This window comes from Haemorhous mexicanus, chromosome 3 (assembly GCF_027477595.1).
Source record: "Haemorhous mexicanus isolate bHaeMex1 chromosome 3, bHaeMex1.pri, whole genome shotgun sequence".
In the NCBI taxonomy this organism is placed as follows: domain Eukaryota; kingdom Metazoa; phylum Chordata; class Aves; order Passeriformes; family Fringillidae; genus Haemorhous; species Haemorhous mexicanus.
This window is the reverse complement of record NC_082343.1, coordinates 61,908,509-61,934,578: the sequence shown is the minus strand read 5'-3', so window position 1 is coordinate 61,934,578 and position 26,070 is coordinate 61,908,509. Positions and strand designations below refer to the sequence as shown.

General features: G+C 41.1%; 1 protein-coding gene across 1 annotated transcript in view; it reads right to left on the bottom strand.

The window, feature by feature from the left end:
- The window catches only part of MOXD1 (monooxygenase DBH like 1), a 49,699-nt gene extending 24,713 nt beyond the window's left edge, over positions 1 to 24,986 (bottom strand). The window contains exons 1-4 of the mRNA XM_059842078.1: positions 24,586 to 24,986; positions 11,863 to 12,009; positions 10,299 to 10,466; positions 9,853 to 9,936 (exon numbers count right to left, since the gene is read on the bottom strand). Coding sequence (XP_059698061.1) covers positions 9,853 to 9,936; positions 10,299 to 10,466; positions 11,863 to 12,009; positions 24,586 to 24,876 — 690 coding nt within the window. The 5' untranslated portion in view covers positions 24,877 to 24,986. The remainder of the gene's footprint in view (positions 1 to 9,852; positions 9,937 to 10,298; positions 10,467 to 11,862; positions 12,010 to 24,585) is intronic.
- Between the last annotated feature and the right edge of the window lie 1,084 nt (positions 24,987 to 26,070).

Here is a 26,070-nt window from a genome sequence, read left to right as displayed (position 1 = left end):
TAATAGTTAAGAAGTATAACCCTGAGGAGAAATCTCATAAAAAGCTCAGGTCAAGCAAAAACATGTTTCTTTTGGTTAAGCATCCTGGCAGCACACTCATGGTGCTCCTAAGCAGCAAAGCCACTGGCAGTGGTTGTGGTCTTCAGGATGACCATATTCTCTCAGCACAGCTGACACACTCCAAGCAGAATTAATTGGCAATTAATCATGAGCATCATTACTTCCTTATGAAAACAGTATCATAATAAAGTAATATGTAACCAAACATGGTTCAGGTCTAAGGCCAAAGTGGGCAGCCAATAAAGAGTTTATAGTTATTTAAGAGGAACACACAATTTGAACAGTATAAATAATAAAGGCAGAAAGGTACTCCCATTTGTTCATGGCATCACCATTCTTGCACAGCAATGTCTATTTCTTTGAGGGCAAAATGGCAGAGGTTTGATTCTATTGTAGAACTGCAAAACAATCCTTGATCATGCAGCTAAAATAACAGTACACTTTTCCTCCTCCTGCTTGCAAGTGAGCACACAGCTTTGCCTGAAGACAGAACACATGAGAATTGACAGGGTGTCCCTTTCTTGTCTTGCACATGCAGAAGTACACTACCAGGAAACATGTTTTCTGAAAATGACACACTGACTTCTGTGAGGGGCTACCAAAAAGGACCCTATGTGAGAAAAACCTTAGGTGTTTGGATACTGAGCTCCCAAAGGAGCCACCAACCTGCACACTCTGGCACCTTCTGTTTGAAGGGAAAGCAGGGGATAAAGTAAGCACAAGGTTCCTGATTTTTACACGACAGCCTGCAGAGCAACACTCAGGAACTATTGCTCATAACCCTCTAAAAATTTATATCTGCAGGGTTAATATACAAACATAAGAGGGCTTACAAATAAGTAGTTAAGTAACAATCACATTAATACTATTTCCAAATTTTATCACCCGGAGTCAGATCCTGGTATACCCTTTTGCAGGACTTCATCACCCATCAACACATGCAGGAAGTCACACAAGGGCTTTTTTTCAGATTACATGGTTCTTTTAAAGTCTGCATTAAAATTAAACCATAGCAATTCTCTAGAAACCAAAACTGTGATTGGCACTTCATAAAACAGACACAGTTTCAGACCCAGCAGTTTCAGTCACAGTAATGGAAAGGCCACAGCAGTGCAGGAAGAAGGGCAAAGGGGTTATGGTCAGTTCATCACACCTTGTTTCTCCCACTTCTCAGGGAGAGGAGTCTTCCTCCTGCTCCAGTGGGGGGTCCCTGTCATGGGTGACCTCCATGAGCTTCTCCAATGTGAGTCCATCCCATGGGCAACAGTTCTCCACAAAGTGCTCCAAGAGGATCACTCTTCCACAGGATGCAGTCCTCCAGGCACAGCCTGCTCCAGTGTAGGTCCTCCACAGGGTGACAAGTCCTACCAGGAAACCTGTTCCAGCATGGGCTCCTTTCTCCATGGGTCTGCAGCCCTCTGTCTGGAGCCTGCTCCAGCACATTTCCCACAGGGTCACAGTCTCCTCTCAGGCATCCACCTGCTCCAGCATGGGCTCCTCCACAGGCTGCAGGTAGATCTCTGCATCCCTGTGATCCTCCATGGGCTTCAGGGGCACAGCTGCATCACCGTGGTCTGCACCAGGGGCTGCAGCAGTATCTGGAGCAGCTCCTGCCCCTCTTTCTTCAGTGACCTTGGGGTCTGAATAGTTGTTCCTCTTCTCACTCTGCTATTCACTAGCCACAATTACATCTGCACAATAATTCTTCTCTTTCTTCTTCTTAGATCTGTTATAACAGAGGCATTCCCATCGTTTCTGATGGGCTCAGCCTTGGCCAGAGGAACATCCATCCTGGAGCCACCAGGGATTGGCCTTGCTGCAAATGGGGCAAGCTTCTGGCGGCTTCTCACAGAAACCACCCCTGTAGCCCCCCTGCCACCAAAACATAGCCATGCAAACCCACTACAGTCTGCTATGTGTGGACATGGTGGAGAGGCCTTTTCTGACCATTGTCTGTCTATTTTTCCACTGTTACTAATGTTGTTGTTACTAACAACTGTTACTATTAATCTATGCTTCATTCATAGCTGTGACTACTGTGTACTGCAAGTGAAAGGAAAGAGGGAGAGAGTCATAATATCATTTTCTGAAAGTACCACCAGTAGCTGCGGTTGCAGATTAAAAGATTGGTAGTGAAGAGGAATACTTCAATTAGATGGGAATAGATAGTTCTTTTCCATTGAAATACCACGGGAGCAATTTGATTTGCCTTATTTAAAATTTGTTTAAGATGCTGCTACGATGTGATTTGTCTGAATTAGAAGGCTGATCTTCAGAAACAATGCCAAGATGCTAGCAGAACCAAGCTAGGTTTGTTTTGTGCTCCACCTACACAAGCCCCATCAAGAGATTTTACTACCAATGAGCCTGCTGTCCTGGTATTCCCACAAAAGATGCTTTGTAACTGCTCATCTAAGGACAAATGGTTCTCTGAAGTTTTTTGTTGCCTACTATGATAAGAAGTGCTGGATGTTTGGCTGCAGACAATTTTCTTATCTTTTCAGTGCATCACCTAGTCATAGGTTTACTGTAAAAGCTAAGGATAAGGCAAAAAAATAAAGACATGGCACAAGACAAAATGGGGTTTACCAATCACAATGGTCTCCTGAAGATCACCCCACAAATTCTCTCAGAACTGGGAGGTAAAATGCAGAGATCTTCACAAAAATTGCACTTCCCCCTTTTTCATACTTACTTTTGGTCACATTTTAAAATAAGGCTGCTGTCATCTGACTTTTATTTAACCAAAAAAATCACACAGCACACATATTTTCCTACCACCTGCTGGCACGGTCAATACGTTGCCATTATGGATGATGTTGTTTTTATTTAGAAAGCAAAAATCGAATAAAATGGATTAAATTAACTAGACTTTCAACTTTGCTGATGACAGAAGTAGGTTATTTTTGCAAGTCAAGTATGGAATAAATAATGCAGCAATACCTGCATAATTTAGCAATTCTTTTAGTAAAGATACACAAGTGAAGTGAAAGAAGACTACCACAAAATAAAAATATGTAAGAAATAGAAAGTTTGGTAGGACAGCAAAATCTGTGGTCATACATAATTTAATCTGTAGTCATAGAATGGAATAATACCTTAAACAATTTTGCATATGAAATAATTTAGCAGAATATGAGAGAATAATGCATTTCTGTTATTTCCTCAGACAGTGCTTGGGAAACTTTTAATTTTCAGCCTGTTCAGTTACATGAATCTTAGCACTGGGAAGCCTAATGGGCCAATTCAGGCTTGCACCAAAGAGCCAGCCCTGCAGATCAAAGGGCAGATAGCTTACAAGCTCTGCAGCGTAAGATGATTGTTTGGTTGCCAATCTAATTTACTTGGGCTGAAATTGCTTTGTAGGGGAATGCCTGGGAAAATATGGAACATTTGTTTTTGTCAGGCTGCATGATGCAATTTGCTAGAGTTATCACATTTAGCAAAATGTAAAAGTTCAGGCCAGAGAGTAACAAGCAGTTACTGTCTGTTATCACTCAAGTTAAAAATCAGTGCCCTCATTTAGGTACTGCAGGCTACAAGCTGCCCTTCTGGCTTCCAATCAATCAGTCTCTTAAACTGGAGTCCCTTTGTATTTTCACACTGGGGTCTTTGGTATTACTAAAGCATTCCACTGTCAAAAAGCACAGTTACCCATGGCAACAAGTTTTTTGGAGTTTTTACTTCCTTATCAGTTTGCCCCAAAGCAGAACATGAAGATTAACTGGCAGCTGCTGCTGTGTTCTAATACAGGCCTTTCTTTAATTGAAAAGAGGCTCCTTCTTCTATGGACATCAGCAATGGAAAACTTTAGTGCTGATATAAAAATGTGCCTAATGTAACACTTCTCAGCTAATGCCAAATAATTACGGGTTTTTTCTGCTTTTATGATTAGCCTGTTTCACTAGTCACATCATAGGCTTAGTGCCAAAAATTTACACAGGGCTGTGGTTGAGAGAAGATCATTTTTCCCACAGACAAGTTTTTTTTTTTAAGTATTATTTTGCAATTTTTGCTTTTATCAGAGTCTCTTCTCTCCCCTGACCTTTTTGGTTGAAATATATCTCCCCTGATTCATTCATCTGGGCATTACTTATCTACCACAGGCTGGTGGTCTGGGTTCTCTCATCCATCAGTGGAGAGAGAGACTGAACCATACACAGGATGCTTGAGCTCATACATTTCTCACAACTCCTCTAGGATGATACCAACAGCGAGTTCTGCCACTGTAAGGTCAATTAAGCAGCTGGCTCAGGCTCATAGATGAGTCAGGTTAGATGAGAGAAAGCCCCTCTCTGTGGCTGAAAATTTACTGTTTTTAATATGTTGCCTGAGTATTCATAAGTTGTACTGAAGAGATATTGGACTTTGACCACACAGCTTAATCCCCAGTGTAGGGCTTCTTCCCCATTTCAGCAGAGCTAAACCTGCTCACACCATTCTCATAAGCAGATTCAAATAATGCACACGGAAGGACTGCTTTATACAAGAACCAAAACTTCTATGAGCTTACAAAATGCAACTACTATCCTCCTTTCCAATGCCAAATGCCCTCTAATACTAGATCTCCCATTTAAAAAGTTCTCTTCCGGAATCAGAAATATTTTATGCTCTTGGGCACTGCCACATCATAGCATTTCTGCTGGCATTTCTCTGACTATGTTAGTTTTGAAACAACCTATAAAATTTAGAACTATGGAAAAATGAGTTATTCTTAAAAGTTGAGTTATTCTTAAAAGTCATGCAGATACAACTAAGTGACTGTAATACCCAATTTTGGGGTTTATTTTACATAAAATGTTTTTCCTGCTCTTGGAGTAAAATTCAATATTTGACATGTTTTTGACTAGGGGATTTTTACTAATGAAGCCTGAGGAACTACTTTTCCTGAGGAAAACACAATGTTTTTAAAAGAAATTAAGAAAACATAATGGGGAAATCTACAGTGCTGGAACTAGCACAGGCATGCTATGCTGAAAAGTTTCACACAAATAGATTATGGCACGTCTGGCATGTAGGATATCCATACCAGTCTTTCACCAGTAAATACTCTAAATTTGCAGTTTACACACAGCATTAAACACTTTGTCAGGTGGAGAGGGAGACCAGAGGTCTAGAGGATTCACAGAACATCTAGACAGTAGAAGAAACATTGCATCCTAAGGTCTTTTAATTGCAGCAGAAAAACAATCAAGCACATGGAAGACCTGATGCAAATGTGAAGACGGAGTCACGAATCCTTAGGAGATGCAGTTATTTGAATAAGCAATACAGTTAAATTGAAGTGACAGAAGACATGGAGTATTGAAATCTAAACTAAAGATAGTAATAAAAAAGAGCTGCATCTGTAGAACCTAATGTAGAAAAAGCAGTTAAGAACAAGCTTTGAATATAAAGCAAGAGCTGTGTTTATTGAAACACTGGGAAGTATCTCTCATGAATGTGAAACAAATTTTCACTTTCTTGCTGCTGGTAAATACCTTCATGATACCTGCTCACAGCAAGGAGAAAATAAATTCAGCAAATAGGCCGAAAAATCTATCAGGAAATAGTCTTAAAACATGTTAAAAGAGATGTGTGTCAGCACACACATATCCACACACAGTGACAATCATGAAAATAGGACATCTCAACAGTACAAAAATGACAAGACTTCAAAAGATCCAGCTGACTGTCACTGAATAACTTTTTTTTTTTCAACTGAATAAGCAAAAAGAAAGAGACAAACCAGGTAATTTACAAGGGGGAGGATGCTGCAGAGACCCGTTTTCAGGATGATCACCTGTGTCTCTGTCAGCCCTGCTCCCAGCCTGGTGCAGTGGTGTCTCTGCCTCTTCACACCCAGGAACCTGCCCTCAGCATGGCTTTAGCAGGGAGACAGAAAGACATTTTCCTGCCAGGGTAGGTGTGTGGACCTGCCTGGATGTCTGCTCTACCAGTGGATCCCGCTCTCCCTCCTTCTAAGAGGTCCTGCTGGAGTGGAGTTTCTTCCTGAGGTGCAGTTGGCGAAACCAGAGAATTTTCTTTAGGAATGTGATTAAAGGACACATTCAAGACCAGTCAGAATAATGACATTTACAGAGAACTGCAAATAATCCCAGCAAGACAGAGTCTTAAACCCATCGCCAGAAGGTCTAGGCTAATAAGTGGAATGCATTTTTCTAAGAAACCTACTTCTGAGAAAGCTCCTAGCTAACTTCTGCATGTGAGAAAAGTGAAAATCCCTTGGGTAGTGAGCCTGAGGCACACACCACTGCCTGAAGCTCAGAGCAGCAGAACAGGTCAATGCACACGTAGCTGCAGGAGGAGTTTGCAGACAGGCAGCCATGTGCTCTCCATGTGAAGAGCAGCCAAAGTCCACCACACTGGAACCACTGCAGGGCCATCCTGCAAATATCTGATTTGAATGCCTGCTATTACCTCCGAGCAAGCCCTTTCATCTGTTCTGCCTAAATTATTTTCAAAATTTACCTATTATCCTTATAATTGGTTCTGTTAATAGAAAATGCTCTGGGGGGAAATCCTGTAGAAGTTTGATGAATTTTTAAGGAGCCACAATTCAGCCAGATAGGAAGTTTAAAGCTGAGGAGTGATATATTCCATTAGAGCCACAAAACCAGCTCAGTGCCAGGTTTTGGTTGTTTCCTGTATCACCACTGTCACTGTTATGCCCAGCTATTGAGAAGCTGTCTTATTCTGTTCCATTTCTTAGCAGGCATGTAATTATCAGCTGTCTCTCCAGAAGTTCCTGGAGGCATTAGAAACAGAAGGCATTGTAGGGACATGTAGGAAGACACCATCTCTTCCCTGAGGAGAATGTTGCAAGAAATGTGAAACAAAAGAAGATTTAACAGAGTTCTAAACCTGACTGGGTGTCCCCTTACTGCAGTGAAGATCTGTTCTCCATTGGTAAGTGTGGGGTAAGGAGAAATTACTTGTCCATGTCCTTATTCTACCTCTGAGATGAACAGATGATTACAATCTTATCTGTTGCACAGTTTACATATCATGTAGAGCAGCTTGATCAATGAAAATATGCTGTTTCCCATTACCTGTGATTCCTGGAAAGTAACATGAATATTATCTAAAGAGAAAGAAAAGACCTTAGGTCTTACATAATTTATCTTTGATTAATACTGAGATCTCTTGCACTAGTTATTTCTTCATCTTGTGCAAACAGAAGAAACTAAAACACTATTGCAGGTGAACCCTAAGACCCAAATGTTATCAGGTACCCAGCTTTGGCACCATTAGATTGTATTTACAAAACATATTTGTAAATACCTTAAATGTATTCTGGTTTAAAGATAAGATTTTTTTAAGTAATGCATCTTTATTAGACATTAAAAACCCTTTTAAATTCAGAATCTGAATTCAGAATCTGGTATTTGTTAACCAGAGACAATTAAAAGTCTTGACCTCTAATGACAGGTCTAATTTTTTTCAATTTCCTCCATTAAAACATCATGCTTTCAGGATGAAACTGATCTTTAAGTAGTACTTTGCTATAAAGTGCTCAGAGCAATTTTCAAGAAGGAAGAAACGACAGAGAACGGTGGAGCATAGGAAAAAAATGCCAATTGTGGCTGATGCACCTAGCTGAGACCCCAGACCACCATCAGATTTTCACATCAGTGCAGCTAAGTGCACACTGTTGATGGCACACATTGTCCAGCAAGTGCCAGACTGAGCACTTCAGCGCTCCACAGAACCACACAGGAGCAAGAAATGGCCACAGCCAGCTCACATGTACACATGTACTGAAGTAGACCAAATTATGCCAGACAAATTTGCACCATGTCTACACCTCTGTTTTCCTGTCTGTAAAAATGAGATGCGCAGGTTTGTGTGAAAACTGTGCTACAGAGGGAATCCAGAATCAACTTCTGTGTAAGTATTTAACTAACCCGGACAGTTTGATCAGGGCAGAGAGTTCATCCACCCTCCCCTTTGTGAAACTCAAGCTCTGTTTGCACAGCTAATATCTTCCCCAGTAGCCATAAGCCCCATCCTTTGTGTATCAGTGGGCTTTAGGAAATGTTTAATCAGTTTGCAAGAGCACATAGACACAATTCCACAACAACCCTCTGTGTGGCATCCAAAAGTGTCACTTATGGGAAAATATAGGTTGTGCCCTTGAAAAGAAAGGCTAAGTATTCCTACTTAAATCTACTCTATTTCTGTATTCATTTTTCTCTCTCTAAAAATTTTTAAGCAACAAAATGAAATTTTCTTGCTTTTGTGAAGATGGAAAATCACTGAGGGCTCTACTCTAATTTTTAACTTTACAAAAACTATGCTGATTTGAAAACCTGATTTCTAAAACTTTAATATTCTTTATCCATTATTGTAAAAATAAAGAGTATAAAATTATCCTGATAAATCAACCAGTGTATTTCTGAGCTAAAATCTTGTTTTAGCTTCAACCAAACCCTATTTTTTAAAGACTGAGCAAGTGTATGTGCAGTCATGTAAAGCATTTAGAAAATAAAATCAGAAATTATAAATAATGAATACTTCTGGGGAGCTTTTTTAGCAGAGCAGCAAATACCTACAACTTCCACCAAATTTAACATGGGAAGCTAGATTCTGATACTACCATTTTGAAGGTCTACCACTTTAAAGCAGAAAACTAGGGATCTTGACATATATATTGTAACACAAGCAAATTCTCCATTTCATACAGTGAAAGTAGCTATCACAAATTTCAAATGTGATTGAAGAACCTGAAGGCAGAAATTTGGGCCTTGCAATTGTTCATTCTGATAAAGTGTAGAAACATGCAATATTTCAGAGTAATTATAGGTATTTATCATACAGACATTGAGATCACATGTTAAAGTTCTCTGAATTAATTAAAAATTTCAGTCTTACTGAATGTACTGAAGAAATACGACTGACAATTGTAACAAAACAGAAGAAACAGAATTCTACACAATGCACTTGTGGGTTCAAAGAAAGATAAAATGAGGGCCAGAACTATCTCACTGTGCTATCTTCAGCATATTAGAAAAATAAGAATTTGTTGTTTCATAAGGTCTTCAGTATATTGCTTTTGGGGAGAAATGTGAGAATCATCTTTCCTTCAGCACTCTAAAGCATTCAATTTAAAACAGAAAGTGTTTTAAAATGTGTTATAGGAAAACATGTTTATGCATGTGGGTTTTCAAATCACCTAGGATCCTGCTGAGCCTTGTGTGAATGTTTATTCACACTTTTTCATTATTTTTTAAATAAACAACAATGTTCATATCTCTTTGAAATAATATTTAGGTTTCAAACTGAAAATGCTGGTGTGTGTTCTTACGTGATGGACCCTGGCTCTACATCGGCCATCACAAGAAAGGTGACTGGAATCAAATAAGAACCTGAAACATCACCATTTAATTATTTTTTAATTTAAAATTACTATCTATTAAAATAAATTCATTAAATTCCTATATAAAAGTAAAAATTTGATGTAGCATGCTTTTAGACAATTTTACTTAGTCCTTGCCAGAAATATTGACAGACAGAAATAATTTTCAACCTCATTTTCTTAGGGGAGAGAGGATGAAGGAGAAAAATACTGCAAGAAAGAGGGTCTGTCACTGTTCAGGGAAGTTGGCAGGGCACACCTGAGCCAGGTTCTGGGCTCACATACACAAACACTTGATCCATATTTGTGAATACAGAAAGAGGTCTTGTTTTCCCTCCAGTAAGCAGTGAAAAAAAATTTAAAAGTGCAAGAACTGATTTGAAGTGTAATTACAATCTAAATTCCTCTAAATTTTCTGAGTCTGAATCACTTACCTTTATCACGTGATGCTTTTCATGTTGTACAGGAATCTTAAACATTTGGCACCAATATGTTGTGTCCTTGTCTGGTACAGGCACCTGTCTTAATAAAAAGGGCACAAACACAGCATTATCACAGAATCACAGAATGGTTTGGGTTGGAAGGGACCCTAGAGGTCCAGAGGCAGTTCCAATCCCCTTGCTTTGGGCAGGGACACCTTCCACTAGAGCAGGTTGCTCAAAGCCCCATTCCTTGAAAACTTCCAGGCATCCACAGCTTCTCTGGGCAGCATGTTCTAATGCCTCATCAACCTCATAGCGAAGAATTTCCTCCTTATATTTAATCTATCCATAAAGTCACACTACTCGCTGTGTGAGTCAAGGCTTTGGCTACCACCTTATTCCCATCTCCACAGAAACCTACAGCACGTAGGTTTCTACAGCATGCAGGAGTAACTTACGTCTTTGTTTGTCAAGTCAAAGTATGGCAAAGAGGCAGACGAGACTTCCTCTCTCTCCGGGTTCAGCAGGCGCAGACTCTTGGTACCACGATTTGATCCATGGTAATTTTGCCCTGCTTCTCCCATGTCTTTGTGGTGGTAGGCCCATATCACCCGCACTGTGCTCTCCTGAAAAAACAAAGCAGAATGTCCACAAGGGATAGGAGCAACATCTTCCTTACACAGTTCCTATAATTCCTACAATAGCTGTGACACTGGTGTATTTAAGCAATGACAATGTATTCCAGAGGAGCAGTCATCTGCCTACACAATTTGGCCTTTGAAATAAATAATGTTCTATACTTAATTGGAAATACACAGAAATTAAATTGTTCTCTGAAAGTCTCCTTCCCTAATGTTGTGAACTGAAATCATATCTTCAAATGGCAGAAAAGACTCATAAAGAAGTAACCAGCTAAATGCATCACAGATATTTCTCTAGAGATGTTACTTATTTGATCAGCAACCAGAATGTTTTTCCACCAGACATTTTCCAGGCTCAAGTCTGTGAAGATGTGAATATCTTCAGTGAATTGTTGTCCTTAGATATTACGGAAAATTAACATTCAATTACGGAACAGATTTACGTCTTAAAAATCAATCTACAGCCACTGCACAGATCAGTTCTCTATAAACCACTCTCAGATTACAATAATGACCCCTGAGACAAAGTGCTAAAATAAATCCTGAAGTGTCTCAAAATGCTAAATTATACTGAGAATTCAGAGCAGGTGTGCAAACCAGAGATCCACTGACTGCCTGGGAAACTGGTAGTTTATACAGGTGGGGTTTGCTTCCTGCATTTTCAGCCTCTCACGTTGCTATAATTGCATATATTGTAAAAACACAGATAATGAATACAGTGTTTTATTCCTATAGGAATGCTTCCAAAAGAAGTAGTAAACAAGCCAAAGCATAGAAAGCCCTGCAAATCTCTCTAACCTTTCTGCCATTTCCAATACCGAAGTCATCAGCTTCATGTAATTTATGTTTAGGAAATAGCACAGCAATCCCTAGGGCAACAGAAGAATTTACCATGAAAATTATTTTACCATGGAAAGTTTTACCATAAAATTTTTTCACTTTTAATTTTGAATAAAGAAATAAAGCAAACAGACCCTTTAAATATATATTCTCCAAATTTTTTTAAAAATCTGTTTCTAAGATTAATTACAAGTTAGTGCAGAATGTTAAAAGTATTTCTCAATTAGGCCTCTCTTGGATGGTTATAACAATGGCATATAGGACTTGATGACCCAGAAGTATCTATTTCAATCCTGTGTACACTCATTGGAAATTATAGAACATAATGTAGCAAAGTACAAAAAACAAAGAAAGCTGAAATTTAAACCTAATCGTTTAAAAAAGCTAGCACAAGTATTTTACCTGAGAGAACAGATATTTTGGAAAGTGAATTTCTCTAATTCTGTCCTTTTACTAAAAAGATATTTTAACTACTGGCTTAATAACACACACATTTATCCTGTGTTAATTACTTCATCTCTCCACATTCAGAGACTCTTACCGTAATGCTCTTGTCATTTGTGTCACAAGTGTGCAGCTCTCTGCTAAAAGCCAGTATTGTATGTGTACTGTTTTCCATGGCATATTCCAGATGGTAATCCTGTTGAGGGTCCTTTTTTAGTACTCTATTTTCATCTGTAAAATAATCCTATTATAAAAGAAAGGTGGCCCATTATTAAAATCTAATATTAAACATGAAACTCGAAGTCCAGTACTGAAGCCTTTTTCAAAATATGCAAAATTCTGCAGTGTCAGTTTTGAATTAAACAATGAATCTGAGGTGGCACTGAACTGTTTTTTATACAAAATCTCCAAGAAAGCAACCCTCCTTGATAAACAGCTTAAAGAATGCTTTAAGTAATTTTAGCAACATGCTGCCTGTATGCAACTGCAGAAATAAAGGTTGGACCCAGCAACCAAGAAGCTTTATTTACCATAACTGGGATGTCATGAACTCCAGGAGAAATTACAGAGAGAATGAAATTTAGTTAATATTTGCATCAACAATAGTGTCACTCCTTTTTTCCACAACTTTTCCTGTGTTTTTTCTTTCCCACAAAAAAAAAACCTCTTGAATGAACATTGACTGGAACCAGAAACCCTACAGCTGAACTAGCACAAAAAGTGCTCATTTCATACAAAAGCTGCTGGGATTAGGTTGAGGTTTTGGAAGAGGCAAGGGAGCTGCTTGTAAGAAAGATGCTTCCCAGCCAGGGTTCTGCAGAGGCCCAGCACAAAGGAGTAGCATGGCAGCAATGTCAGGTCATTAACCTCCTCACCCCGGATTCCTGCAGCCCCGGGCAGCTGGGACCCATCCCTCCCTCTCCTCCCACCCTGGCCACCTAGGAAGGGCAGGCCACTGCCTCAGATGCACCTCCTCTGGTCACCCAGCTTTGAGTTTTAGGCTGTTTCTGCCTCCTTTGGGGTAGGGAATGGTCTTTTAACTAAGCAATGTATTTCTCATGCCAAACAGGCTACTGGCAGACACCATTCATTATGTGGTGTCTTTGCAAAATTATGCAGCACTGTCTGGTCCCAACAGGCATTTATTTCTGTATCTGCTTGGACCTCTGTTCACTTCTGGAGATTTCTAACTTTCCCCCTTCATTAAGGTTGAGGTAACCGATCTGAAAAACAGTAAAAGGTTATGTCCAAGTATTTTGATAGCAGTGAAAAAATAACTGAAATTTCATAAATTCACTAAAGGGTCATTTAGGAGCTGTACTCTTAAACTCAATTCCACCCTAGAAAACTGTGTGTGGGCAAGACACCAGACAGTTCTTCTCTTCCTGTCACCACTTCTTACAAATACAAATGATTAAGTGCATACATGAGAGAATAGGCAAATGGAAAAATAATCACTAAAAAGAGCAAAACACAGGCCTGGGACCTGAAAGAAAGTGAATTGATGAGTTGTATTTGTTTAGAGAAATAACTTGGATTTGCTGTTTTCCAGACAGAAATAATAAGACTTGTTTTGTGATGGTTCTTTGAAGATAGATACTTTATGGGATCAAAACCCTCCACTTTTACCATGCATCAGAACTTGGAAAAAGGCAGTGCATTGCCTATACATAATGCAATTTCTGCTCTGAAAACACTCTTCTGTGGAATCTCTGTTTCCATCTTTTAGTACGTGTTTGCCTGGACAAGAATTGTAACCCTGTGAACATCCGTTTTTATTGACGTGTGATATCTTTGCTTAAATGTTACCTTAAATTGGAGGAAGACACTCTTAGTGAACGCCCCCTCACTTTGAAATATTGAGGAATACAAATTCAAGAGCAGCTTTTTAGACTCAAAGTCTCTGCCTGAAACCAGTGGGAAGGGAAGCGGAGAAATGTGAAGAAAAGGTGTGCACACTCAAATGTTTTGTGGTGAACTTCACAATTTCATCACAAGTCTAGAGGACACAGCTCTAATCAGAAAAAATCCCCTCCTTGTGATATAGTCCTGATTTCCATGAGCCTGAGGCAAGAATGCAACAGTAATGCAAAGAAGTTCTGTAATTAAGGTATGAGCTCAGATATGCCTTGATAACGTGGTCGTCAATGTAATTATCTCACCCAGCTGGATGACAGTCATAGACAGGTCACAGTTCTGCCTCACCAAGAGGGGCCCATTTTGTGGCTGCTGGGAAATGCTTTGGGGAAGGTGGCCCCAAATCCCAGCCCCTAGAGAGGACCAGGCTGCTCCCCATGGGATGAGAACTGTACTGGGCACTCACACCTCTGCCTGCTCAGGCACTGGCTGCCTACTCCTGCTTTCAAAAATGAACAGAACCTTGCTGATTTCAGTGATTTCAGTGATTTCACCTGAAATGTTTTGGTGGCTTGATGTAGCTAATGCTATTTTTACTTCCTTTGTTGAAAATTATCCAGATGTTCATCATAAAAATAAAATCAAATTATGTTACACAAAAAAAGCCACCAACAAAATCTGCCAAAACAAAAAACAACAACAAAAACCAGCAAAACCAAAAAGCCCTGAACAACTCAAAATTTGATTGCTCAACCTCTCACATGAAAATGGTTTGTTTTCCAGTTTTAAAACAAAATAATGCCACATTGTCCAGGAACCATATGAATCTCTCTCTGTTCACACAGAAGATTTTAAGTTAAACTATGTAGACTTTGCGCAATTTACTCATCAGAGCTTAAAAGCCTTTAAGATGTGTTCGTGTACTAAACAGAATGAACAAAAGGTTTTCAAAAATGACAACACAGTGACAATCTGCAATGCCACATCTTTTTCAGCCACAATTTGAAAAAATATGCAATCTGGAAAAGTAAAAAAAATGTTACATATATCTATGTAGATATATGTCTGTACTGTTATATATATTCTATGGTTCATTTCAGAGTAGAAAAATAAAAATAAAGTCCTGCTGCCAAAAGTCCTGGTGCAAATGCAATCAAAACCATCACATTTGGACTGCCTACACTCCACTCTTTTGTCTAGTCAAAGGAGAAAGCTGTCTAGCTCTGAAGGCCTTTGAAATGTGGCACTACAGAGGATGGATCTATCAGAGCCCAGAGAGGGTAAGCTGGGCACTTGGGCTCCAGCTAAACTAAGGGAATATAAATTTAATTTGAAACTCTCTCAGGTCCAGACTGCTACAACACAGAGCTCATCCAAATTCACAAGTTTCACTTATTTAATTCTGTCAAGAAAGGAGTGGGATGTTTTAATCCACAGCATTACAGTGCTTTGATATCTATCACAGACAGTTCTAAAATGGGCTTCGTACTGGAACAGTTTATCCTTCCCAACAAGCAGGAAAAGGCTCTAATGTCGTACAATCTTTTCCAACACAGATCTGGTTTTGCTACCCCAGACATCTAGAAAACCTGTGTCTTTTGTAGGGTAGATTATACTGATGCAAGTCTCCTGAATTTCATGAACTCCCAACAGATCCACAATAATTGTCAAGTTCTGAAAACTGAATTTCTAAAACACTCACATGTGTGTGGAAAAACGTACAATATGGTTTTATGTACTGATTCTGTACTTGCATCCAGATTCACCAGTTTCTTATACACACAAAAATATATATCATAATGTTAATGAAGATAATGTTTTCAAACTACATACCAGCTTATGCAGAAATATAAGAATTAGTGAAAGAGAAGGATGAAGTGACTATATTTTTCTAGCATGAATATCTTTGATTCTTAAAAGACTAAGTGTTTAAAAAAGCTTCAGAAGTGTTACTGGTCATGCTACATATTAACAAAGATGTCTGTTTCAGGATTTAGGTATGTAAATTGTTTACATGTGAAACATTTAATTTTTTTGTGTTACCTTTGATAATATTGCATAAAATGGCATATTGAATTCTGGATTAAGTTGTGCAATCCATCAAATAATTAAGTATCTCCTTCCTCACCTAAAAGTTGAAACAACATATGGAAAATGAAAAATCTTCATGACATTACAAGATATTTTATGCTCTTTTCCAGATGTGAGGCAGATCATGTTACACTGTTTTTCAGATACCATTAGCCACTCTCCTTCTTAAAAAAAATATTTTGTGATATATATGGTTTCTGATTTCTGTTCCACAAACAGTCAAGGAGAGTAATTTCTTAAGGATGTGAAAAGGCGCTGGTTTCTCCTTGGAGAATGCAAGCACAGCTGCAGAGGGAAGCCCGACCCCAAAAGCCCCACCAGCTGTCATCACACACTGAAACAGGTGTTTATGGGACTCTCCCCCCAGATCTTTACAATGTACAAGATTGTTTTGTTTATGATATCAATTTCCCGTCCTAAATTATATATATTACCTTTCAGCCTCAAGGAGGATAAAATAATTCTCAGATTGTGGCCCCATCCAGCAATGGCCTCATGAGCTCAGCTTGCAAGAAACTCAGCCACCCCAATTTATGTCTGCTGCCTTTCTCTAACTGGGCCATCACTGCTGTTCCAGCACCAGTCTAACACTCAAAAGTGGAAAAAGGGACAAGTCAGGAACAGGAAATGACAGGAAAACAAGCTCTGTTTCCACTTGTCCTCACTGATGTTCTGTAGCCAATCCATGGAATTTGAAACATCCCTGTCCTGGTTTAGGGCAAATTTGGGAGGAAACTTCCAAAGGGGCTCCTCTAGAAAGCAGATTCAAGCTGCCCTTCCCCCAGCTGGTTCAGGAAAAGATTTCCAGGGAGAAAAGTGGAAAAAACCTATTTATTTAACAAGCAAAGTATTAACAAGCACAAAAAAATTGAATAATATCAAACAATAAAACCTCTCGTTCTTCTGAAGAGATGGCAAATTCAGAAAGTCCTTTTTGTGAAGCGTAGCTCAGCTCACTCAGTCTCTTATCCATCCCTGCCGTGCTGGAAAATGCCATGTCCTGGGTCCCAGCAGGCCACAGGTATGAGCTCCCGGTGTTTTTCTGGATTTTTTGGTCCAAAGCAGGCTGATCAGTTCCAAGAAAACAGTCCAGGGAACTTCTCTGCCTCAGCTAGCTAGAAACTAGCTAAAGAGCAAAGGAGAGCTGTCTCCTGCTCTCTCCATGCTGCAGACACCACAGTGAGCAGGAATGCTGAAGCTCTTATCTCTATGCTTTTGAATACAGTGCCTTAAACATTCTACCCCTTTGCCTTCTCCCCACTTCACTCTCAGATCTAGTTTTAAAGGTACAAAACTTAATATCAGCATAAACAGAACAGATGATTGGGGATACAAGCATCACAAAGTCACCCTAGGACAATCCCCAAATTACCAAGTTGATGCCAATGACCAGGACCAAAGAGAAGCTTGGCAAAAAGGATCATGAAGCTGCAACAAGATGAAAGTTGGTGTAGGAGAGGATTTATCTTAGTATAAATAGGCTGGATAAACTGCTACGGTAGGGAAAAGAATGGAACCACAAACATTTGTTTGAAATAAGCACCAAGTTATGCCTTTCTGGGCTTCCAAAAAAATAACTGTGGTTAACATTTCTCTTTTTTTTATTGTTGCATTCAATTTAAATGGAATCCTGCTGCTCAAGGTTCCAGTACACGCTAGATGTTACCACCTAAAAGAAGCTGGCTTTACACTGTAGTTGGCAAGAACCAAACAGAGCATGAGTTTACAAATAAGCAAACCAAACTGTTTTGCAACCTCAAATAAATTTCAGCTTGAGTTTCAGGGAAAGATCTTACTATGCTCTTATGCTGGGGAAAAGCAGAGCCCACTCACAGCAGCCAAACATGAGGCAGGAGCCTGAAAGCATCACTGTTCTGTATAAGAACACCTTAAGAGCATTCCAGTTGACTGAACCAATCTTGAGATTGGCTGCAAATGAAAAAATAACCATACAAAAGGGTACAGCAACAGCAATCAAGTAGTTGCAGTAAGTTCCTAAAGTAACTGGGATCAGTAAGTTCACAGCCACTGTCCCATGGGCAGTCTGTTTATAATTGATTTATTAGCTTGAGGGGGGGTGGGGGCATGTTGTGTTGGTTTTTTGTTCAGGAGTTTTTTTGTTTGCTTCTGGTTGTTTGGGTGGGTGGGTTTTTGGGCTTTGCCTTTATACCTACACAGCAGATTAGCAGGAGTGATTCAGTCCTTGCTAGTAACCCTGGATCTTGTTCACACGGGCAGTTTTGAGAAGCTGTACACAATTCCTGGTACAACTCCAGTTAAACTGGCTGACATACACTAGAGTGTGGATTATTTACTTCAGGTAACTACTTAAGCTCTGACAAGGACAGAAATTTTTTATCTCGAACAAATAATTGTGTATGTCTGTACTTTAAATGCAGACATAAACATACACACAAAGACACACATTTCCATTTGTGTATTTACAGAAACAGATAATGCCTGTATATGTGTGTACATGTTCATATATTTTCTTCACAAAAGAGGGCTTGTGTTTTTTCATACATGAAACACAACTATTTATTTAAAAATATGCCTTTTCTCATTCAGACTTGAATATACTTCTGTAAATTAGTTATCCAAGAGAATAGAAGAATATCTTCTTGCATTTCATATACTTCTTACAGAAGTGTATATTCACTTGAATACACTTCTGTATATTTCTTATCTCCAGTTAAATGGTGCCCAGGGTGGCCTACAGCTGGCAGTGGCATTCCTTTGTTTTTGTGAAGTTCCTGAGAAGTAAAACATACCACTTTCTCTGCACACAAATGAAAACATTCAAGTGTGGAGACCTGTGTAACATAGCACAAGAAGGTATAAGAGGCACTAATGGCTAGAGGCTGAAATATGACTGTCCTGGTTTAGGGCAAATTTGGGAGGAAACTTCTGAAGGGGCTCCTCTAGAAAGCAGATTCAAGCTGCCCTTCCCCCAACTGGTTCAGGAAAAGATTTCCTGGGAGAAAAGTGCAAAAAAACCTTTTTATTTAACAAGCAAAATATTCACAAGCATTAAAAAATTATTAATATAAAAAAATAAAACCTCTTGCTCTTCTGAAGAGATGGCAAATTCAGAAAGTCCTTTTTGTGGGGTGTAGTTCAGTTCACTCAGTCTCTTATCCATCCATCCCTCCTGTGCTGGAAAATGCCATATCGTGGGCCCCAGTGGGCCACAGGTGTGAGCTCCCAGTATTCTTCTGGATTTTCAGTCCAGAGCAGGGCAAATCAGTTCCAAGAAAAAGAAAACTGACAGTCGGGGGAACTTGTCTGCCTCAGCTAGCTCAAAAAAAACCAACCAAAAGCAAAGGAAAGCTCTCTCCTGCTGTTCATGCTGCAGGCAACACAGTCTTTCAGCAGGAATGCTGAAGCTCTCATCTCTATGCTTTTGAATACAGTCACCTCAGACAATCTACCACTTCTCCTTCTCCCCCCTTCACTCTCAGATCTACTTTGAAAGGTGCAAAACTTATTTCTGGGCTGAACAGACAAATGGGGATACAATTCAACATCATAAAGTCACCCCATGACAATGGCATTGCACATTGACATGGATAATTTGACATTGTGGTGGAGTCCCAAGGCCCTATACAAGTCTTTACATCAAGAATAAATGTTAATTTAAGAGTTTATATTCCAGTTATATCAGAAAATACAAAGCTAGATTAAAGACTGTCCTAACAGAAAGAGACTAGACAAAACATGTAGCAAAGTGTTTTAAGGGAAAGAAAATCAGTAATGAGAAGATACTGCACGATACAATCTTAGAACTGCATTTTATCACAAGGAACATTCCTTACATAGGAGCCACATTTATCCAGTACAAGTTTTCTGGGTTTAATTATTTTAATTACTTCAATTATGAGGAAGATTAAAAACACTTAGGGGATTTTCAAGCACAACAATTAAGGATACTTGTTCCCAAAATTTCTGGATCTGCCTTAGAAAATCTCCCTTCTTCCCTTTCCTACTTATGTGGTACTTGTTTATATTGGGAATTAAATCATCCCCCCATTATTTTAAGACTTTGCACCACTCACAGTGGCTAAAATTCCATATTTTTGGGGAGATGTGAGAAAATTTCCTTTTCCTGGTTTTCCAAAATCCAAAGGAGAACAAAAAATATGACAAAGGAAAGAAAAAAGAAAAAAGAAAAACAATCCCAACCAAACACTTGAAAACAGTCCCCTGAAGGCCTGCAAATTACAAGCTTCAGAATTCTTCTCATCTTTTGTTCACCAACTGTTGCTTCCTTGTCCTAACTATTGTACCTCTCAAAGGGAACTACAAAGCACGCAGCCAGTGGAGATGTACACTGGAGTGTCTCTTTATGCCCCACACTGAAGCCAAGAGGGAGACATTAGTCATCTGGAGATTCTGCCCCAATGCCCAAAGGCATGAAATCCCTCCAACAAAACACCGACTGAGATATGTCAGTGTGGCACTCGATCCGCATCTCTCTCTTGGTGCCTTTCAAGTTGTTTTCTAAACACTTCTTTTGTTGCTGTTGGCATGAGTGCACTTAAAAGCGGCATATCGTTAAGTACTGAAAATGCTCACTGTTTTCTGTCCTTTAAAATCTCTTCCAAGTACTTCCCTGTGAGCAATTAAGCTAACTCTATGGGATACATTTGATAACAGATATTCTTTAGTTTGGGTGACAGTTAACAAGCAAGGCTCTAATGAATAATAAAGTACTTTTTAGTGACATACAGTCCCTATTCACCCTGAGAAGGGACTATTTTTGTGCAAGTTCAACAGAAGATTCAAACAATGCAACCCTCTTGTATAACTTGCACAAAATAGGCATTCATCAAGGAGGATTACTCTCCCCAAAATGGGGCTCTCAGAAGCTACGTGCTGTGGGTGGGGATGCACAATTCCAGACAGGGGTGGAGACCAAGGAAAAGGCATGGGGCTAGCAAGAAAATGCATGCTGTGTCAATTCATAAGCACAAAAGAGATGCATTAGGGAAAAAAAAAAAAAAAAAGAGAAAAAAAAAGAAGAAAAGAAAAAAAAAGAAAATAATGAAGAAAACTAGATGCAAAATCTATGGCTGCCCTAAGATCTTGCATGAAGTGATAAAGAGTAACACATGCTGCAAATGACCATGGAAATATTTCAAAGTAACATTTTGCTAAGAATGAACTCTCCTAAGTCCAACTCCTCCCTATAGAGACAAAGACAGCTCCCAGCTTCCCAATACCGACCCCCATTGGCATCTTCTTGTTCTCAAACATGCTCAGCCAAACACCACACAATCTGCTGCTCTGACACCACAGGCTCCCAGTAATGTGTGAGAACAGTCTGTTCACTGATCTTTTTCTTCTTCTGCTTGGTGAAGGTGCCTCCCTCATGACAAAACACAAAGCCACGCATGTATGTATACACATATCCATTCTACGTCCTCCCAAAATATGTCAAGGTTCCCATTTCAAGTATCAAACTTCTGAAATGTTAGGACTGTAAATGTGTAATTCCCTGATCATTCCAATGCTCTTCAAAACACTTTTTCTTCTTCTTTCGTGACATCGTAACACTTTCCATCTTGATATATTTAGACAAAACTAAGCTACAGGCTTCCAAATTGTTTTAGCCTTTCCTTATGTCAGACACCCTTTCAGATTAAATACAGCTCCAACACAGAAAAGCAAACCAAAACAAATAGCTCACTGCACCCAAGTTCAGGATACACTGAAAACTGAGAAAGTAAAATCCGACCCAGGATATCCAGGACTCTGAGTTTTTTCAAGGCAAACACTGCCTGCTGATGGTGGGAAGAGCATTTACTTGCTCTGAGAGGATGAGGAATAAATGCCAGAGCAAACATTTTTTCTCTTTTCTCTGAAAACTACCTGGCAGTTTTCCTCTACCCCAATGCATGGATCTTCCACAGACAGGATTATGCGCTTTTACCCTAACTGGCAGCTGCAGTCTAACTATATTTACATGTTTATTCCCAGAAGAGAACTCTTACCTCTGAGAACACTTTCTATTTTTAAAGAAGGTGAGAGAATTTGGAGGGGGGGAAGGCAAAACTGACCCCAGGGACTAGCAATTTCAATGCCCACTTGAAAGGCTATAAAGGTGTTTCAGAACATCTGAATGCCAGGCCACTAACAAGCATCTCAAAACTTTCAAAGAAACCAAAAAATGACCTCTCTAAGAGTTTAGATCACGATGCACATTTTCCAACGGATAGTCATGGAATAAAAACATATTTCTAAAACCAAAAAGAAAAGTAAGTTCATTCATTATGGGGTGTACATATTTCATGGAGTTCAGCTAGGCATAAAACCACATACTTTGAAGGGTGCTATCTATGAAAAAAATCTTTCTCAGTAGTAATAATCTAAATTATGATGGTATACACTTAGCACAGAATATATTTTTAAAATATTAACTGTATTTGTTTGTCCAGTAAAGTGAAGAATTGGATATTATTGAAACAACATCCTAGAACAATTTGTTCCTTTTCTAGCAATCCATGCTGCCTGACCAGAAAAAGCCTCTGGACAAGTTTTGTTTATCATCTTTGTTTCTGGCCGTTCCTTGTCGGTGCAAGTATGGAAAAATTTTAACCGAGCAACTTTTAAAAAACCTCAGTTCAAGTTTAGAAAGAAACCATGCTCCCTAGAACTGAAGAAAGAATAGGGATGGATCAAGCCTCAAGTGGCAAGCAAGCATAACCAAAGTATTTCTCCTTACCTGCTCAAAAGTGCAACAAAATAGCTCATAGCTCTTAGCATAACAAACTAAGTGCTAAATTAGTGTTTCAGGAAAAATATCAGTAGGTTTCTATCGGCGGGCATTTGCTACAGTCCCTTTCTGTTTGTAAGGGAATGCTGGTGGATAAAACCTGTGGAAGAATGGAGTTAGCATGGGGCCATTTTTAAAGATATTGAAAACCTGTGAAGGGTGCTGAAAAGAGCCACAGCTGTGAGTGCTGGGGGAAATGTCCTGTGATGCTATAGAGCTCAATCTATTTATTTAACAAAAAAGAAAATGGAGCAGTGACTTGATTGTCTCAATTGCAGCATATAAATAACTTCATGAAGGCGGTATGCAGGGGGAGTAGAGTTTTTAATATAGTAGAGAAAATACATAGCTGAAAGCTAAACCTAGACAAACTAATCTTGTTCCAAACAGGAACAGCAGAGATTCATTATTGCCACAAACTAGCAAGGGAAGTGATGGATCCATTACCACTGGATGTCTTTACACTAGGTTTAGGTGCCTCTCTAAAAAACTTGCTTTACCCTAACAGGATCTATGAACTAACCAGGAAAAAAGCTGGGGTTTCTTTTAATGGTTAATAGGTGTGTCTTCTGAATTGCAAAGCCTTTCAGAAAGCCTTTCTTTCTCTGAGTGAAGAGCTCACTGCTCAATGAGCAGTCTAGAGTGGGTTTTTTTTACTATTATTAGTCTTTATTTATGCTTCAAGAAAAATTATCTTCAGTTTGAAATATGAAGAAAGCAATATTCTGAAAATCACTGGTCTGCACTTAAGGAAGACAAATATTTGCCTAAACTTCATGCAGCAAACAAATGGAGGAAAGAAAAAGTAAAAGACATTTTTAAATGAAAATATTTGTACTAAAAGCTCAATTCTTCTGGAAAAGCTTTGATTTTATAAAACCTTGACCAACAGTAGGGAGATCATATTATGCATTTTGTTTTCTTATGGTGAATTGTTAATAGAAAATCCGTATGCTTATGGGAAAAACTCTTAAAATTTAAGCAGGAGCTTTAAAGATCAACTAGCTCTAACATAATGAAGGAAAGACAGATGACTTCTCCTAGACCATACTCTAACAACCACTCTGCTCTTAAAGTGCAGCTCTGACTTATTGAAGCATCTGGGGGTGACAACATGTCATTCCAGGCCTGATTGCCCTTTCAGTCATCCGTGGGACAAGCTGTCTCTGCTCCCCCGACCCCAGAGCCACTCCTGCTGGCTGGATCTCAGGTTGATGAGAGGGGACCAAAGGTGTGGGTCACCTCCCCTCTCATGGCTCCTACTTCACCAACCACCAGTGCTCTTGGAGGGTATGACTTGCTGTAAGCACCAGCAAGGCTTCTGTTCCACGCTCCTGTTCCCAGACAATATCCAGACTGCTACAGAAACATCCCAAGGAAATTATGCCAATAGAGTTGGGCACCTCTGAGGTTGCTTTGCCAGACCAAGGACATGTACCAGGAGTCCTCCCAGTGGTTACTCTGCAAGTCCTTTCCAACATCTGGGTCAAAACACTTCCAGGTGAGGAGAGGAGGAACACCGAGAACAGGAGCAGCAGTGGCTGTGCGCCAGCAGAAGGGGATGTCAGCAGGCTTGGAAGCTGGTGGGATGTCGCCCTCATGCCGGTGGGATTAGAAAGAGCAAGCTCAGGCGGCACCAGGAGGGCCAAGCTCCACCAGCTGTTAGCAAGGTGAAGGGAAAGGTGCCACACCTCCCTGGGAGAGACTCTGCCCTCCCATCCCTCTCCTCCGCGGGTCTAGGCTCAGCGGGCAGGCAGGAGAAAATGCCCAAAGGAGAGAGAGTATGGCTGTTACATCTTCTGGATAAAGAGCAAAGAAACCTGACACCTCTAACGAAATCTGTGTAGAAGTTTAGAGGGAAGGTTGGCAAGGAGAGGATCGAAAAGATCTCCTCCAGGGGAAAGGAAGGCAGAAGAATAGGGATTACCCGAAGGGTGGAAGAAAGAAGTAAAGAGGTACAAGGATGCAGGACAAGAAGGCTGCAGAAGAAACGTGGGGCAGGGAAAGAAGGGCGTCCCGAGAGAGGGACAGCGCGGGGAAAGTGGGCGGACAAGGAGGACCCGGCTCGGCGGTCGAGGGGAAGGAGCAGGGCCTTACCTGCAGGTAGGGCTGGCCCCTCTCCACGCCCCCCACCACGATGTCGGCCGAGGCCATGCCGCCGCTGGCCGAGAGCCCGAAGCCCACGTAGCCGCGGGTGCGCACCTCCAGGCGGAGGGCGAGGGCGCTGCCGCGGCGGCCCCAGCTCAGGCGGTAGGCGCCCGCGCCGTCCAGCACCGCGCTGTGCGGGTAGCTCCGCGACGCTGGACCGGCACCAGCACCGGCCCCGGCACCGGCCCAGGCACACAGGAACCCGCCCAGCACCAGCGCCCAGGAGTGCAGCCGCCGCATCCTCTCCCCCAGCGGCCGCCTGTGCGTCTCGGCGTGTGTCCGGGCGCAGTGTGCGTGTGCGGGGGCTGTGTGTCTGTGTCTGTGTCTGTGCGTGTGTGTGTGTGTGTGTGTGTGTGTGTGTGGGGAAGGGGGGCCGGGTGCCCCGGTCACCCCGCCCCCGCTGCGGGCGGCACCGCGCCGGCCCCGTCGGGGCAGCACGCCCTCGGCAGCGCTTTGTTCGCTCCCGCCCCGGTCCGGCGCTGCCGGCTGCCCCCCGTCCCCCGCGCCGCCCGTCGGGGCCGGGCCGGACCCCGCCGCGCCCGGAGCACCTGCCGTGCGCTCGCCGCGGGGGCTGCTCGCCGAGATGCTCGGAGTTCGCGTTAGCGACCCAAAACCCTCCTCCTGACTGGGGAAGCGGAGGGAAGGCGGTGGACGGGAGACCATCCCGGCCTCCCGACAACTCTAACTCCGCTGGAAGAATTCCACGGGAGGAAGCCCGGAGGCAAATGAGCGCTTCCCCACTCTCGGCCGCCTCCTCACTCAGTGCGAGCGCACGGTGCGGCGGACGGAGGGAGCTAAGCAGGGCATCCCCCGTCGGGAGAGTTCTTTTTGCTTTTTAAGTGGAAAACGAGGAGCCCCCGAGTGGCTTGCACGGAGACGGCTACAAAAGCACATCTCAAAACCGCACTCGCGTCCCTTGACACCCCCGCAGCCGTCCCCGGCGGCACCGCCGCTCGGCCAGCCCGGCCATGCGGTCCCCGACACTCCTGCAGCAGAAGCTGCCTTGCCTTCCCCTGCTCACAGCACCACCGCCGCGGCGGGGGCGAGAGCAACGAGCAGAAAGATGCTCTTGGAGGAATGTTCCCCAGCCGTCTGCACATCTGGACGGAAACAAAAAGTAGCGCGGCACACAAAAGGGGAAAGTTAGGACCACAAGAAGTCATATTGACCCTTGAAAGCTCTGAGCTGTATGAAATCGGTTTTAAAAGGAAGGTATGCTGTTTAAAATGTGTTTTCTTCACATTTAAATGAAAGAGAAAGAGCCTGGTACTCAACCAAAAATACATACTAATTCAGTAAAAACCAATCAAATTAGTACATAAAGGAAATTAGTAATGCTTCCTTTTTTATGGCTTTTGCATGACTATTTCACAAGTGTCACTAGGGTTTCTAGAATACAAAAACCTATCGTGATGTGAGGGATATATCAAACTA